The sequence below is a fragment of the Symphodus melops genome (assembly GCF_947650265.1).
Source record: "Symphodus melops genome assembly, chromosome: 6".
NCBI classification, from domain to species: Eukaryota; Metazoa; Chordata; class Actinopteri; order Labriformes; family Labridae; genus Symphodus; species Symphodus melops.
The window spans coordinates 1,315,091-1,330,047 of NC_136696.1; the positions used below are offsets into that span (position 1 = coordinate 1,315,091).

Consider the following 14,957-nt stretch of genomic DNA (forward strand, 5'->3'; position numbering starts at 1 on the left):
CACAAAGTTCAGTACGAAGAATGTGTAAAACTGCGTGCTGAAAACCAGAACATCAGACCTTCGCAGCCTACTCCATCGAAACAAAGCACGCTGAAAGCTTCAATGACTCGTGCTGTGCCTTATGAAAGAAAAGGTGAAAAGTGGGGCGAGATTACCAAGGCAGTAGCCTACCATATTGCGAAGAACATGGTCCCCGTTGCAACGGTGGAACAGGACGACTTTAAACGGCTACTGAAAGCCATGGACCCAAGGTAACAGCTGCCCAGTCGCAGTTATTTTGCAAGAGAACTTTTGCTGAAAATGTACACTGAAGTCAGAGAGACCCTCTCCGTCCGGCTAGCTAAAGTGTCTCACTTTGCGCTGACCATCGACTTGTGGTCTAGCAGGACCTGTGAGCCTTATATGAGTTTGACGGTACATTTTATGGAGGAGTGGGAAATGAAGAGTACCTGTCTCCAAACCAGCTATTTCACACAAGATCACACTGGAGAGAACTGCAGGATGCACTCACATGCTGGAACCTGAACCCGAATGGACTGGTTGCTATAACAACCGATATAACGGAAGTTATCTCGTCAAGGCGGTGCAACTCAACACGTGGCAGAGGATGCAGTGTTTTGGGCACAGACTTCATCTGGCCATTGGTGAGTGCAACAGGTATTTCAGTTTTTTCCATACAGAACTTATCACAGAGAGTGTGTTTGTGTGTGTGTGCATGGTCAGACTGAGGTTTATGAAAATTAGCAGTCCTAATCATACATATTCAAATGTTAATAAATTTGTTTATTTTTTTAACCCTTAAATTGCCATGTTTTTGTCATGATGCAACTCTATTTTATGGTCTAAAATTCAAAATAAATGATATTTTCAATATACTTCATGACAACTTAATTATTTATGGCTTGATTATTGCAGCCTGGTATATGTCAAAGATTAGCAGCAACATTTATTTATATGCATTATTATTTTTTGTTCAGTGTCGAATACTCACACTATGTAACCTTAACCCTTACCATATTTGGTAAAAATGACATCATCAGGAGGGGACTCCCTCAGAGCATACACTTAAAGCCCCATGCTTCAAATTAAGGGGAGAAATGAGAAGATGCATGTTTTATACTTCATATTCAAGCAGGATCGAAAATAGTGATTTGAATGGGTTTCAATGCGCACTTTTTAGTGCAAAGGGTGCTTAACTTGAGTATTTCATGCTGTGTTGTTTACAAAATGCTAAAAATAGAAAATGCATGACAAAATTATAGAACACTCAAAAATACACAACCTTGAATAAATAAAATAGGATGAAAAAAGGATAAAATATGCAAGAAATAAAAAGTCAAAAACACTGAAAAAAGTGCAAAGGTGCGATAGAGGGTTCAACACAGATTTAAGTGTATTTGCATCTTCATATAAAACAATGAAAGAGATTTTAAAATATATTTTTCCAAATTGTCTATTACAGGACATGGTATGGATGATGTCCGCATCACCCGGGCAATTTCTCTGTGTAAGAGAGTCGTCAGCAGCTTCTCCTACAGTTGGAGAAAGAGAAGAGACCTGGCTGAAGCGCAGATGCAGCTAAATCTGCCTGGTCACCAACTTATCACAGAAGCAGCCACACACTGGGGATCAAGGTTACAAATGATTGAGAGGGTTCTGGAGCAAGAAATAGCAATTGCTAAAGTCTTGCCTGCAGACAAGAAAACCAGAACTCTTGACCCACCTGGCAGGACATAGAGGTTCTAGAGTCAGTTCAGAAAGCTCTAAAGCCCCTTCAGGAGTATGTGACCCTTCATATGCCAGACCTGTGCTACACCTGTTTAACTCCAGTCTCCTCGCAACTGAAGAAGGCGATACCGAGCTTTGCATATCCATCAAGACCAACCTTGTGGATTACCTCAACGCAAAATATGCAGATCCATCTACCACTGACCTGTTAAACATCGCCTCTTTTGTGGATCCACACATCCCATTGCCATTCATCAAACAACAGTATGTTCTGTATATAGTTATACAGAAAACATTTAGGATTTATTTTATTGAAGGAGTAATTTATTTTATAGTATTTTGTGTTTCACAAATGGGTCATGTATTTTGTATTTCATATTATTGTGCAGCTGACTGTGAATAAAAATGTCTCTGTGACATTTGACCATGTTGACTTGACTTAAAACTCATTTTGTTTCTATTGTTTAACAGAAGAAAATATCGAGATATATATCGAATATTGTGGTTCAGGAAAAAAAAACAGAGATATATATTTTGGTCCATATCACCCAGCCCTAGTGTGTGTGTGTGTGTGTGTGTGTGTGTGTGTGTGTGTGTGCTTCATAATCACATATACTGTATGTCAGTTCAGATAATCTCGTGTCTTCAGTTTTGAACATTTAATAAAAATCAGAAACTTTCACTTTAAAAACTTAAAGAACTCCATTTAAAGTATTTTGGTAAAAATCAGATTTGTTGATGATGCAGATTCAAACAAGAAAATCAACATGAACAGCATTCAATCTAAAACTTCATGGAGGTCAGAAACATGTGAACATGAAAATGTTTCAGCTGATAATCAAACACATGAGATGTAAAACACAAACAGAGAAGAAGTGAACTGACCTCAGAGACATCAGTCTACAGTTTGGACTCTGCAGAAAATCACTCAGCAGCTTCACTCCTGAATCCTGCAGCTCATTGGAGCTCAGTTCCAGCTCTCTCAGATGGGAGGGGTTGGACTTCAGAGCTGAGGCCAGAGAAGAACAGCTGATCTCTGACAAACTGCAGCTCATCAATCTGAATAAAGAATAAAAGAAGAGAATAAAAAGAATGATGAATGAGATGATAAGAACATCACTAGGTCCAATCAGTGAGTGTGTCCCTAAAATAAGTAGAGAGACTTTGTCATTGTGTTATTGTGGATCATTCAAATGTCAGCTTTCTACAGACATCATCCAAACATTCATCCAGCTGTTCATGTCAATAAAGACACCAACATGTTACTGATCTCAGTCAAGATTACACACCCACTACTCTACTGAGCTACACACACCTGGGACTGTCTCTCTGTGTGTGTGTGTGTGTGTGTGTGTCTGTGTGTGTGTGTAAAATCAAACATGTTCTATAAAATATCTATAATTTAAATGTATTTATAATGAAACTCTGACTGTTTAGTAACAAATCTTTAAAAAGGTAACATGATCATGTGTCATTCATGTTGAGGGTCAGACGCTTCATTTCCTGTTTTCTACTTGAATTGTTTTAGCATCATCATGTGAAGTCTACGTCTATATGGATGAAGGAAAATCTCCTTTATGAACAGAGCAAGTCTGTCTCTTTATCAGCTTCATGGTTCCACCCTTAAACTCTTTGAAAAGAGACAATTCTTTCATTCAGCTGTGATGTTGTTCAATCCTTAAAGAATCCTTTAATGGGTGGTCTTAACCATCACGCCCTGTATGGAATAAGCCCTTATTAACAGCTGCTGCTAGAACACTGACAAACTGAACATGGAAACTTCCAGGGTAGGTCTAGACTACCCTTTAAACCACCTGGGAAACATCATAAAGGATGAGGCCTTTCACTGACTTCAGACTGAGGGAGAGAACTTCAGGGAGGAGATTGGTCCACTGCCTCCTCTGACAGCTTATCCTGCATCAAACACCAATGAGAGAGGGACTTGGGCTTATCCCTGACCACTGTGGGAGGCTGCTTTTAAAACACTACAGCCTTATCTAAAATGTGTAACATATACAATTCCTAGAATTAAAATGACACATATGACCTTTATCACACCAAGCAGATTTAAGAACATGTAAAACTCCCTCTCACATGTGTGCTGTCATGGCTGTGGTGAGACAGGAACACTGATCCATCTGTTGTGATCTTCTGTGAGGAGTTCTTCAGGTTATCTTAAGACTGTCTTTTATTCTGAAAGTCCAAATAGCATTCTGTCTGATAGTCTGCCTTCTTGGCACCAGAGTATAAACATACAGTAAGTAATGGTGATGATGTGCTGATAATGACAATCATTCATGTGACTGTGTTGGGTAGCGTCACGTGGGGCGCTGCGCCGGCAAAGAAGCGCTGTGTCTTCATGTTGTCAGAAGATAAGTGGACAAATCCATGCGCAGAACTTTTAATCCGTTCACATTGGCCGGGGGAGGATAAATACATTTCCAGGGAAACTAAACCGTTTCCAGGACATTTGACATTTTTTCTCATTTTACATGTTTTCCATGACTGGAAAATGCATTGATTATTTTCCAGGTTTTCCAGGACGCGTGGGAACCCTGATTCCAGGTTTTACAGCTGCAGCTGTCAGAAGAAATGTACCGTCACATCTTCATCTTTCTTTAATATATGATCAGTATCTCTCTCTTGTTCTCAGTGATTTCCCCCTCAGGTTTCATTTTCTCACTTCATCTTGTGTTCGTCCTTTTCTGATGACAGAGAGACGTTTGTTGTTTTTGATGACAGCGCTGTCTGAAAGACTGACATCATCTCATGTTTGTACTTTATGTTTTAAATCCTCGACTGACTCTCTTAAAGATCATATCATTAAATCAGCCTGTTTGCTTTCATTTCCAGCAGCACTTCATCCACTCTACAACTACTTCACTATTTATGACACTTGGGGCCAGATTTACTAAATGTTAGCGTGTATTAAAACGTGTGCAAACTTGATACCACCAGCAAAAAATGTGCTATCTGATGTACTAACAGCGTGCAGTGAGGATTGCGTCTTTCATCTGAGCAAAACAACACGTACCGTTCATTTAGTGCGTTTGCCTTAATGAATATGCAAAACGAGGCGTTTCTGCCTCAGCGTGTAAAATACTGGGAGGAGAAAATGTAAAGAAGTGAAGTTAGTACACACAGTGTGATTTACCAAACCAGACTGCTGTGATTGTGACGGTGTCTGAATCCAGGAGCCCCAGTGTTACACACTGCAGGCTGCAGGTAGGAGGAGACATAGGCTCAATAAAAGACGTGTTAACATGTTTAAATGACAGAAACATAAATGGGATGTTTTTATTTTGTATCTTGCTTCAATAATAGTTTAAAAGAAACGTCATGATTAAACTGTGAACATTCACAGCGTCTGCATTCTAAAGAATTTCAACATTGACACATGTCGTCCTATTTCCCTCTTCTCACCAACAATACATTTTAAACTGGACATTTCATTTTCTCGAGTTACGCGTCCCTGGTGCGCTCCGGAGCGCTTCTCCAGAGCACGCTTGTCTCTTCACTCTACAGCCCCCCCCCCCCGCTGCGCTGTGGGACGCTTGAACGGGGGGCTCACCATGCTTGTACCCCCAACTTCAGTACCTGTTGCCATGAGATTTATGTCCGATCAGACACAGCGCTGACCAGCTTCTGGTGCGCAACGATGGCACGAGTGGCACACACTGCGCACTAGTGCCAGAGAGGACTCGCTGCTCCTGCGCAATGTACTACAATTCATTCAAAAGAGGGAGGGAAGAAAAGAGAGGCCGTGTTTAATAAAGAGGTTTTCTTATAAGCCACGTTTTCCTTTAGTTATATTCAGATTTATCTGCTATTACTTGAAAACACTGGACGTTCATTTGCCTCTAACTAATATCTATGTTGCGCCTGCAGTCGTCCAGCTTTCCGTCCAAACTCTCTGTGACGTAAACCAGTAGAACGCGCAAAAGCCTGACAGAAATACTACCGCCTCCACAAGGTTTGCACCTGATGTCATTCACGCAAATGTTCTTAGTAAATCACCCGCAAAACGCCCACAAGCCAAACGTGCAAACTTTTGCAATGAGCACGCAATTTAGTACTCTTTAAGTAAGATCTTAGTAAATCTGGCCCTTGGAGTTCAGTGTGCAAACGTTTTGAGGTGAGAAGGTGTGACAGGAGTGTCAGACTGAGAGATCATTCAAGCTCCTGCACCCTGTCCTGCTTTCAGCTGACATGATTTTATCACACTTTTAGTCTAGTCCACCATCAAGTATGAAAGCAGCATCAGAACATTTCTGTTTATAAACAACCAGAGAGACAACCAATCAGCAAAGAGCTGAGAGTGAAGATCAGCTGAAGCTGCTGAGAGCATCAACAGCCAGAAAAGACTTCAAGAATGTCAGGAGTTGGTTTTGTTTAGTTCCCTCCTACTGGTGTGTGTTGTCTGTTTTCCCCTGTCTGTCTGCTCCTCCTGTCTCCTCCCACTGTCTAGATTTGCAGCAGGTGTGTTTCCCAGGTGCAGCTCATCTTCATTAGCTTCAGTATTCAAGCCGCTCTCCACACACAGTCGGCGCCGGATTATTATTCTCCCCACAGTGGTAGTATTCCTTGATCAGGCTCTCTCGTATTTTTAATTCTTAGTGTTTTGTGACTATCGTGTATTGACCCTCCTCATGTTTTTTCCCTACATCAGTGCTCCCCACAAAGAGTCTCCTGCTCCTCCGTCCTGTCGACCTGTCTGCCTGTTGTTCAGCTCACCTGCCTTCACCTCACGCGTTCGGGATTCGGGATTAAGGATTTCTTCAACAAGACTGTCACTAGATTTTCATTCACTGCTCACGGACGAGCAAGGACTCCCACACATTGTCACTCGTGTCACTAGATCGTGTTTATTAAATTACTGTTCACTGATTCTGTCTCTGAGTCGTGCATCTGGGTCCAACCAACAGTGTATCGTAACAAAGAAGTCAATAACAAGAAATATTCAATATTCAGGTGACTGTATTTCTAAAGCTGAATCACATTTAGTCTTTTCTAAATATCCAATTCAAGCAGTATTTTATTTATTCACTTCCTAAACTCCATAAATCCTGAATGAATCCTCGAGGTCGCCCCACAGTGGCACACGTAAATTCAGTACCAGCCCCTCTGTCTGAATGTGCTGATTTATTTAGATTCAACTCTTTGTACAGACAATGGCAGCTGATAGAAAAGACTCTGAAGATATCCTGACATTTATAACGTAGCTGATCTCCCTGAGAATACTCTCTCTCTTACGTTACATGTGTCTCATCTTTGTACAAATACACCACATGATGAAGGTCTACAGGCACGGAGCTTTTACTAAGAGAGACCAGATCCTGCAGAAATCCTGCTCATTCATCCATCACACACTTACATGTGTTAAGAAGTACAATTACTCCAGTTTGGATTTTTATCAACAGATTCCGGGAACAGGTACGAGCCCAATCTGTGCCTCTAACTATGACATGTGTTTCTGTTATCATAAATGATAGAGCATTATGAACAACACAGAACAGTAACGTTACTGTTGGTCAAACGTGCACATCCCTGTACATAAAAAGAGAGTGTGCCATAAAGCCAGCTGTTAAGAGTGAGGAGACGACGGCAGACTACAGAAGTTCTCCTCCCATGGGAATAACCACAGGAAACTCATGTTGTTCAGTCAGAAATAAAAACTCAACATCTACGTTTCCAAAGAGGTGGAGTATGAAGAGAAAAGGGAACATCTGTAATATTTATTCTAGTTATAGAGAAGATATTCAGATCAGAGAGTCTTTATTGAAACTTTCCTTTGACAGTTTCAGAGTCTCACAGCGTCACAAACATCTCGGACTAAACGAGTGTTTGACTTGATTTTAACGTCTGATTGTAATCTAATGATTGTTTTTCATTGTTTCATCATTTATCTGAAAATCAGCTGTTCAGGTGGTAAAGAGTGAAATATACAAGTTATTTTGAACATATTTAGATTTAAAATGTGAAGCTTGATATTGTTGGATGGATAAAACCATAGAAGAAGAAAAAGGACTTAAGATCCTCAGTGTGGATCATTAGATTATCAGCCTGAAGTCTTCAGTTTAGCTTCTCATCATATTAATGTGAAGAGAGAAATGAAACCTGTAGTCTTACCTCAGAGTCTCCAGTCTACAGTTTGGACTCTTCAGTCCAGCAGACAGCAGCTTCACTCCTGAATCCTGCAGCATGTTGAAGTCCAGGTCCAGCTCTCTGAGATGGGAGGGGTTGGACTTCAGAGCTGAGGCCACGACTTCACAGTGAGTCTCTGATAGTCCACAGTTAATAAACCTGTTGTTACATAAATGGTAGATAATGTTATTGAAAGGAATGTCTTCATATTTTGATGAATTGTATTTTTCACATCAGAGGTTCAGCTGATCTGATTTCACTTTTGTTAACAAACATTTCCATCAGTTGTAAACGTGTCTCAGACTGCTCCTGGTCCGTGTGATGGAAATGAAAAGTGGAGCGTGCCTTTAGCATGAACTATATCATCAGTGTTTATAACACAGCACAGTTTAGTCTGTGTGGAGATGTTCACAGACTACGGCAGGCTGTGAGATGACGTCACCATTGTTAAGTCAGCTGCAGACACGAGAGCGAACAGAAAAAGTGACCAGATCACGTTTGTTGTGCACAAACTGTTGTTGTGTTTAAACTCATGCACAGTTTAAACTCGTTAAGGTGAGACACTACAGGTGAGTAGGGATTTTTTTTTAAATAATAGATATCCCCATAAAACTTTCTCAGTTGATTACGTATGTAAAGATGAGAAAAAAATGTATTGCAAGTTTGTATTTTAATGCTTAAATATGCAAATTAGGCCCTATATAACTAAATATGCGCACATTTGCATACATTTTGAATAAAGCTGAACGATTGATCGTATTCGAACCGAAATCGCGATTTAAAAAAACGTGATCACGTGATCGCCAAAGCCGCGGTTTTTGGCAGTGCTGTTGTGTCAATTTACATACACACCGTCTATCCTGCCCCTGCGTGTGTGCGTGACTTCTTTAGCCTGACACACAGCTCGACAGATAGCAAACAGTTTTCCTCCAATAAAGAAGCTGAAGTTTCTTTGTCCAGTCTTTAATAAAGGAAGCACTGTAAACCTAAACAGACATCAAAACATAAGTTATTCATCTCATAATATGCTAAACAACCGAAAAGTCTACTAGCTTGATGCTAACGTCTATGAGATTTTGAATAGGAATGCTAGCGGTTAGCATCGCGAATGTATCAATTGTTGTCTCAAGTTGTATCCTTATTAAACATACTCAAAAGAAACAACGCAAGATCTGTACATGAAATGACACTCACAGGCCGTATGGCTAGAAGAAAATATGGAGACATTGCTGGCTTCTCTTGTTGCATAACTTCTGTGAACTAAGTCACCTACGGCAACCCCAAAGGCACAAAATATATATCAACACTTCAGACCAGATTTCTGTCAAACTGACACTAAAAACAAGAACATCACACCGTCTGTGTGTTTCTTCTTAATAAATAAATCTGAAATCAATTCTTAACTTTAATTTTCATTCTATTAATTTAGAGTTCTGGTATCTAAAGTTTTAACTGGTATGATGTAATTTCCTGTCATGTTTGTAAATGTTACTGTATACATTGAGAACATTGCACATAGTAATGGTATTTTATCAGATATTTGGCCTATCTGGGAATACATTCCTTACCAATATATTTCTTCACAAACGTGTTCATAAAGGTGTCTTATAACACATAAAAAAACATTTAAATCCAACTCCCATAGGAAAATCCGTGAGAGCGGCTCAAAGTCGGGGTACCTGGAATAGTACTTTCTTATACTTATTGGTGAAAACTTGAAAATGTTAACCTTTGCTTTTGGTAGCTTGTGAGGGGTCAAACTAGGGGTTCTTTAGGATTCTGAATCCATTGCAAACATTTGTTTCCAAAAAATCTACTCCTTGGTGGAGAGATGGCCACGCCCACTTTTACATGTAAATTTACAGTGGTTTTATATGCTGATTTTAATATCTCGAATACTAGTTAAAAAATATACTGCACCGCATTGCTTAATGTATTAGGGGTCCAGGTCTGAGCTTTCTTCACACTCTACTGTTCTTAAAGTGGGGACTGCTTGCGAGACACTGAGAGGGGGGTCACGAGATGTTTTCAATCACCAAATACAAAAGTTGAATAAGCTAAAATTTCTTATCTTACCCATTATGTTGGGGAAAAAAACATTCAAATATTAGTTGAATTTTAACAAATGCTTAAAAAATGGTTAACAGTGGCAAAGTCATTTATGCTTCCCATAACAAACAGGTATCTGCTGCTCCCTATGAATTACATTTGACACCTACATAAACTGAGTGTCTGTTAAGGAAATTGTGAATGTCCACACAGTCCTACTGTTTATACATTATATTATTATACAGCTCTATTGCGCCGAATGCGCGCAATGCAGAGTGAGTTTGGGTGCGTGTTTGTGTGAGAGAGGGGAAAAGAGAGACTATAGGCTGTGGGTGGCACTGTCCCCTGTGAGAGTAAAATATAAACTTTGCAGCATGTTTTGACCCTGATCCAGCACAATTCGGACAAATAATCAAATAAAACAAGCAGCTCATTCAGTCGCGCAACATAAACAGCTGTGTGGCATGCGCGTCACTTTTATATATCTTATATCGCCGCGAACAGACAAAATGTATTGAAATATACACATAAATGTGTTATTTTGATATTTTCTTTATGGTAGTTTGAAAGATTACATGTTCAGGGACTGAATTAGCCTAAAATCTCTAAATTTACCAGTGCATAAAAAATGTTTTTGCCTGGCGTGTCTCGCCTTAAGGTTCATAACCAGGGCTCGAGACTAACGGCGTCCTGTCAATAAAAAATGTGTTTGGGACGAACTGAAATCTCCCCTGGAACACCGTCGGGACGGGCATTTGTCAAAACCTCCGATAAGTGAATGAGATACTACACCACCAGCTGACTACAAGTCAGCGCATGTCCTCACGCTACAATATGTATATTTTGGTTACTTTGGAGACCCAATATAAACATTCTAAAGTTTTCCCGCCGCTTGCCGGTCCATATATCCCCTCATTAAAAAACGGCTTGCTGACAGGACCACCACAAGTATGTTACGTTGGTTAAAGGTTACGCTGATCGAGCCTCGAGAGGGCACTTCTGCTGCCGCATCATTGTCTAATGTTACAAACCCCGACTCTGAGCTAAGGACACATTTCTTTTGTTTTTTTAATTGTCATTCATTCAAGTTACGTTAGAGAAAGAAACTGATCATAACCTCGCTAAGTAACATTAACTTAAGCCAGCCAGGCACTGTTGGCTGTGATTAAAGTTGTATTAGATCAAGCATAATGTTATTAAGACGATTTCAATGTTACATTGTTGTGGTCTCTTTTAGTTATTCGTGTTATTTGGGGGTCTTAAACGTAAAAGGCAATGTGACGAGAAGAAATGTAAAATAAACGGGCACTTTGAACTATTTCTCAGCAGGGAGAAAAGAGCGCACGAGCTGCTCTTGTATTGCTTTAATAAGCAATCAGGCTGCCACTGAACAAAAAGAGAGAGGTTATACAGAATTTAGATTTTCAAGAGATTGAAGGAGAGGTATTTGTTTTGTCTATTTGCTCGGTTGCACAGGCCTCTGTATGATCGGGCCGATCATACAGAGGCCTGTGGTTTAGCCGCAGAGCAGCGCTATGACGCGTCCTTAAATTACTCTGTCCACGGAGCTCGCACAGATTCATGGCGCATAAAAAGTCAGTGACCGGGTTAGATTATCATTGTAAGGACACGTAGAAGAACAGACTACAAGGCTCATAATGAAAACCCTTTTACTGAGTTGAGGTCTGTTAGTAAAAGAACATGACGCAGCGGCGCTGAAGGAAAAGTTCACATCTGTTGGTTTGGGCACATTTGATCATGTTCTAATGCCCGGCCCTAAAATACCTTAAGATAACATTGTTTGAATCAAGAAACTCAAAGTGTTTACGACAACATGTGAGCAGGTTTTATCTGTGACAAACCTTAACGAGTGCAAACTGTTCTCTCTCTCTCTCTCTCCCTCTCTCCCTCCGTGCATGTCAATGATCAAATTTACCTGTATCCATATTATATCAGAAAATGTAAGGGTCTATTACAAAATAAAACTTAAAGCAGTTAAAATGGATATATGGATTACTTTAAAATGAATCCTCATATTTTAATGTGAATTTGTATTTTTTAAGGGGGTTTAATCTTTCCACAGCGTTTTGACCAAATATGTATTTTCCACTTCTCCTCAGAAACAAAGCGGCTCTGGCTATGAAGCCAAACAAAAAAGGAAATTTCACCCTGACTGGAAAAAGAGCTATTCATTTATTGAATATGATGAAACTGCACAACTAATGTACTTCAAAACATGCAGGAGGTGTCCAGCTCAGGCCATGGGGAACAGCCTGTTCCATGGGGTGACAGGAGAGAAGGTCAGAATCAGGAGCATCAAAGAGCATGCAGACAACTTTACACAAGTCAGCTGAAGATGCCCGACAAGTTAGACTAAACCCAGAAAGAGGAGCACTAGTGTCAGCTTTAGACAGAATGGATGTAGCAATAAAAGAAAAGATGATAAAACTCTTCAACATTGCCTACTTTGTTGCCAAAGAAGAAGCCGCCTTCACCATGTTTCCAAAGCTGGTGAATCTGCATCAAACAAACGGTCTAGATCTCGGCACAACTTATAGCAATGACCAGGCATGCCGCATGTTTATCCAAGCCATTGGTCTGTGCTTCATTGAGGACCTTCAAGAAAAGTTGCGATCAGCCAAGTTCTTCTCAATCATGTCTGACTCTTCAGTTGACCGATCTGTGAAAGACCAGGAGCTAATCTATTGCACCTACCTCGAGAATGACAAACCAGTGAACAAGCTCATCCAGTTAACTGCCCTGGACCAAGCTCATAGCCAGGGCATTTTGGATGCCATTCTGGCAGGGCTGTTGAAGGTTGGGGTGGGAGAGGAGGACCTGAAAAAACGTCTGGTTGGCTTTGGGTGTGATGGTGCTGCTGTTATGCTGGGTGTCAATAACAGAGTGACTGCCAGACTCCAGCGTTTGTGCCCGTCCCTCGTCCCAATTTGGTGTGTAGCTCATCGCCTAGAGCTAGCTGCTCTAGACTGTGTTAAAGAAATTCCTCAGCTGAAAGAAATAAGACAAACGCTACGTGCCATCCACAAACACTACACCTGCTCTGCAAAGGCCTCACGGGAGCTTCAGGAGATTGCCAAGGCAATGGAGAGATCGTTTGTGAGGCCAGGCAACATTGAAGGTACTCGCTGGCTACCACACATGTCCCATGCATTGGAGGCCTTGATGAGGAACTACAGGTCCATTTTGGTACACTTTGAGAACCATGCAAGTGACCCAAATGACAGGGAAGCAAGTGCAGCCATGAAGGGGAGGGCAAAGCTTGTGCAGCAGTCCCTGAAGCAGTTCAGTATACTGCTATTCATCCACCTCATGCTTGATGTCTTGCATGAGCTAAAACACCTCAGCCTGTTGTTCCAGCAAGAAGGCCTCACCTTGCAGATGGTCACAGATGGACTGCAGACAACATCTCTGGCTCTTGTGGCCATGCAGGTGAATTTTGTGTTTTTATGTTTTAGTTTGGCATTAACTGCTTAATGTCTTATTTGCCATTGACACACATATTCACATATGTTATAATTGCACAATTTCATTAAATATCATCACAGCTCAACATAATTGAAGTTGTATGTTTTTTAGGGAGATTACAGTTACTATTAGTAACATGTTCTACACATTTCTTCTTTTTTAAATGCAGACTAACCCAGGTCCAAGGCTATACAAGTTCATGGAGGTGGTTGGAGCTGGAAATACCTGGCAGGGTGTCCAGATTTGCAGAAGCAACACTGCATATGACACCTTCAACACCCTCAAGCTTCGTCTCACCAACAACTTCTGTGAGTTTGTGTCAGAGAGGTTCAAGAGTCTGGAGACTGGTGTTTTGAAGGCAACCTCCACCCTCTTTGACCTGTCCAACTGGCAGAGAACACCACTGATCTGGCAACATTTGGCACTGCTGAACTCAATGTCTTTATGGAACATTTCCATCCACTACTTGTGGCATGTGAGGACTTTGAATCAATGGAGGCAGCTAGGCGAGAGTGGCTTGACCTCAAGATTCTTGTTGCCCGTTGTTACAGGCACCTCAATTCCCAAGTGCTGTGGCAGCATCTGATACAGGATGCCAGAAGAAAGGAAGGCCAGTTCCAGCACATGCAGGTGGTGGCAGAGATAGGTCTTGTCCTCCCCATGAGCTCTTCTTGCTGTGAGCGTGGCTTTTCTAGCATGAAGAGGATCAAGTCAGACTGGAGGTCCTGCCTGTCAAATGAGATGCTCAACAGCCTATTGCAAATCTCTGTTCATGGTCCTCCTGCACAACACTATGACTCAGTGAAAGCTGTCACCAAGTGGTGGAGTAGTGGCTTCAGGGCACGAAGACCTACTGTCATGGATTCTGCTGGAGCTTCCTGCTCCTGATACCCCGCCTTCCTGCACTCACTCCTCTGCTCACCGTCCATTCTGCACCTGCCAGCCTTCCCCCCTGTTCTTGGTCTCAGCCCATTTCCTGTACCATCTCAGCCAATCATCTGTCAGCCTCCTGGATCCTGCCACGCACCTGTTGCTCATCTGCTCAATACCCTCTATATATAAGCTTGGTCAATCTCCCCTCTTATTTGTCAGATCGTCATATGTGTTGCTGCCTGCATAGCCTCCAGCCAGTTCAATATTGCCTGTTGGATTTCTCCCCGTATGACTTGGGACTGGTTTTCTTGATTTTTCCTGTTCTTGTTTTTGTTAATGGACTTATGGGACTCTGCCTGAAAGATTAAGTAAAGTTTCAGTTTTTTTGCCTTACTCTTGCCTCTGCTCGTTTATTCTGCAATTGGGGCTTCTATGAACCGTAACACCTACGTACAAAGATTGAGGGCTTTTTGTGAAGTTCTGGGGCACATTGTTCTGTTTTTAAATAACTGTAACAGTTATGGTTGTATAAAATTACTGAAATTATATGTTCGATAAGCTGAAGTGTGTTTTATATTGTTACTAACTTTGCCCCTGTATCTCTCTGATACTTTCTGTGTATCAAACATTTATATATATATATATATATATATATATATATATATATATATAATTTT

At 41.0% G+C, this 14,957-nt stretch overlaps 1 protein-coding gene across 9 annotated transcripts in view; it reads right to left on the reverse strand.

The window, feature by feature from the left end:
• LOC306825398 (protein NLRC3-like) overlaps nucleotides 1–14,957 on the reverse strand; it is a 29,496-nt gene that overhangs the window by 10,739 nt on the left and 3,800 nt on the right. For 4 of the 9 annotated variants that reach the window (XM_079346121.1, XM_079346122.1, XM_079346124.1 and 1 more), the window contains exon 4: nucleotides 7,858–8,031. In XM_079346121.1, coding sequence (XP_079202247.1) covers nucleotides 7,858–8,031 — 174 coding nt within the window. Of the gene's footprint in view, nucleotides 1–2,613; nucleotides 2,788–3,750; nucleotides 4,434–7,857; nucleotides 8,032–14,957 lie in introns of those variants that run through there. The other 5 variants (XM_079346120.1, XM_079346123.1, XM_079346116.1 and 2 more) reach the window with 3 other exon arrangements.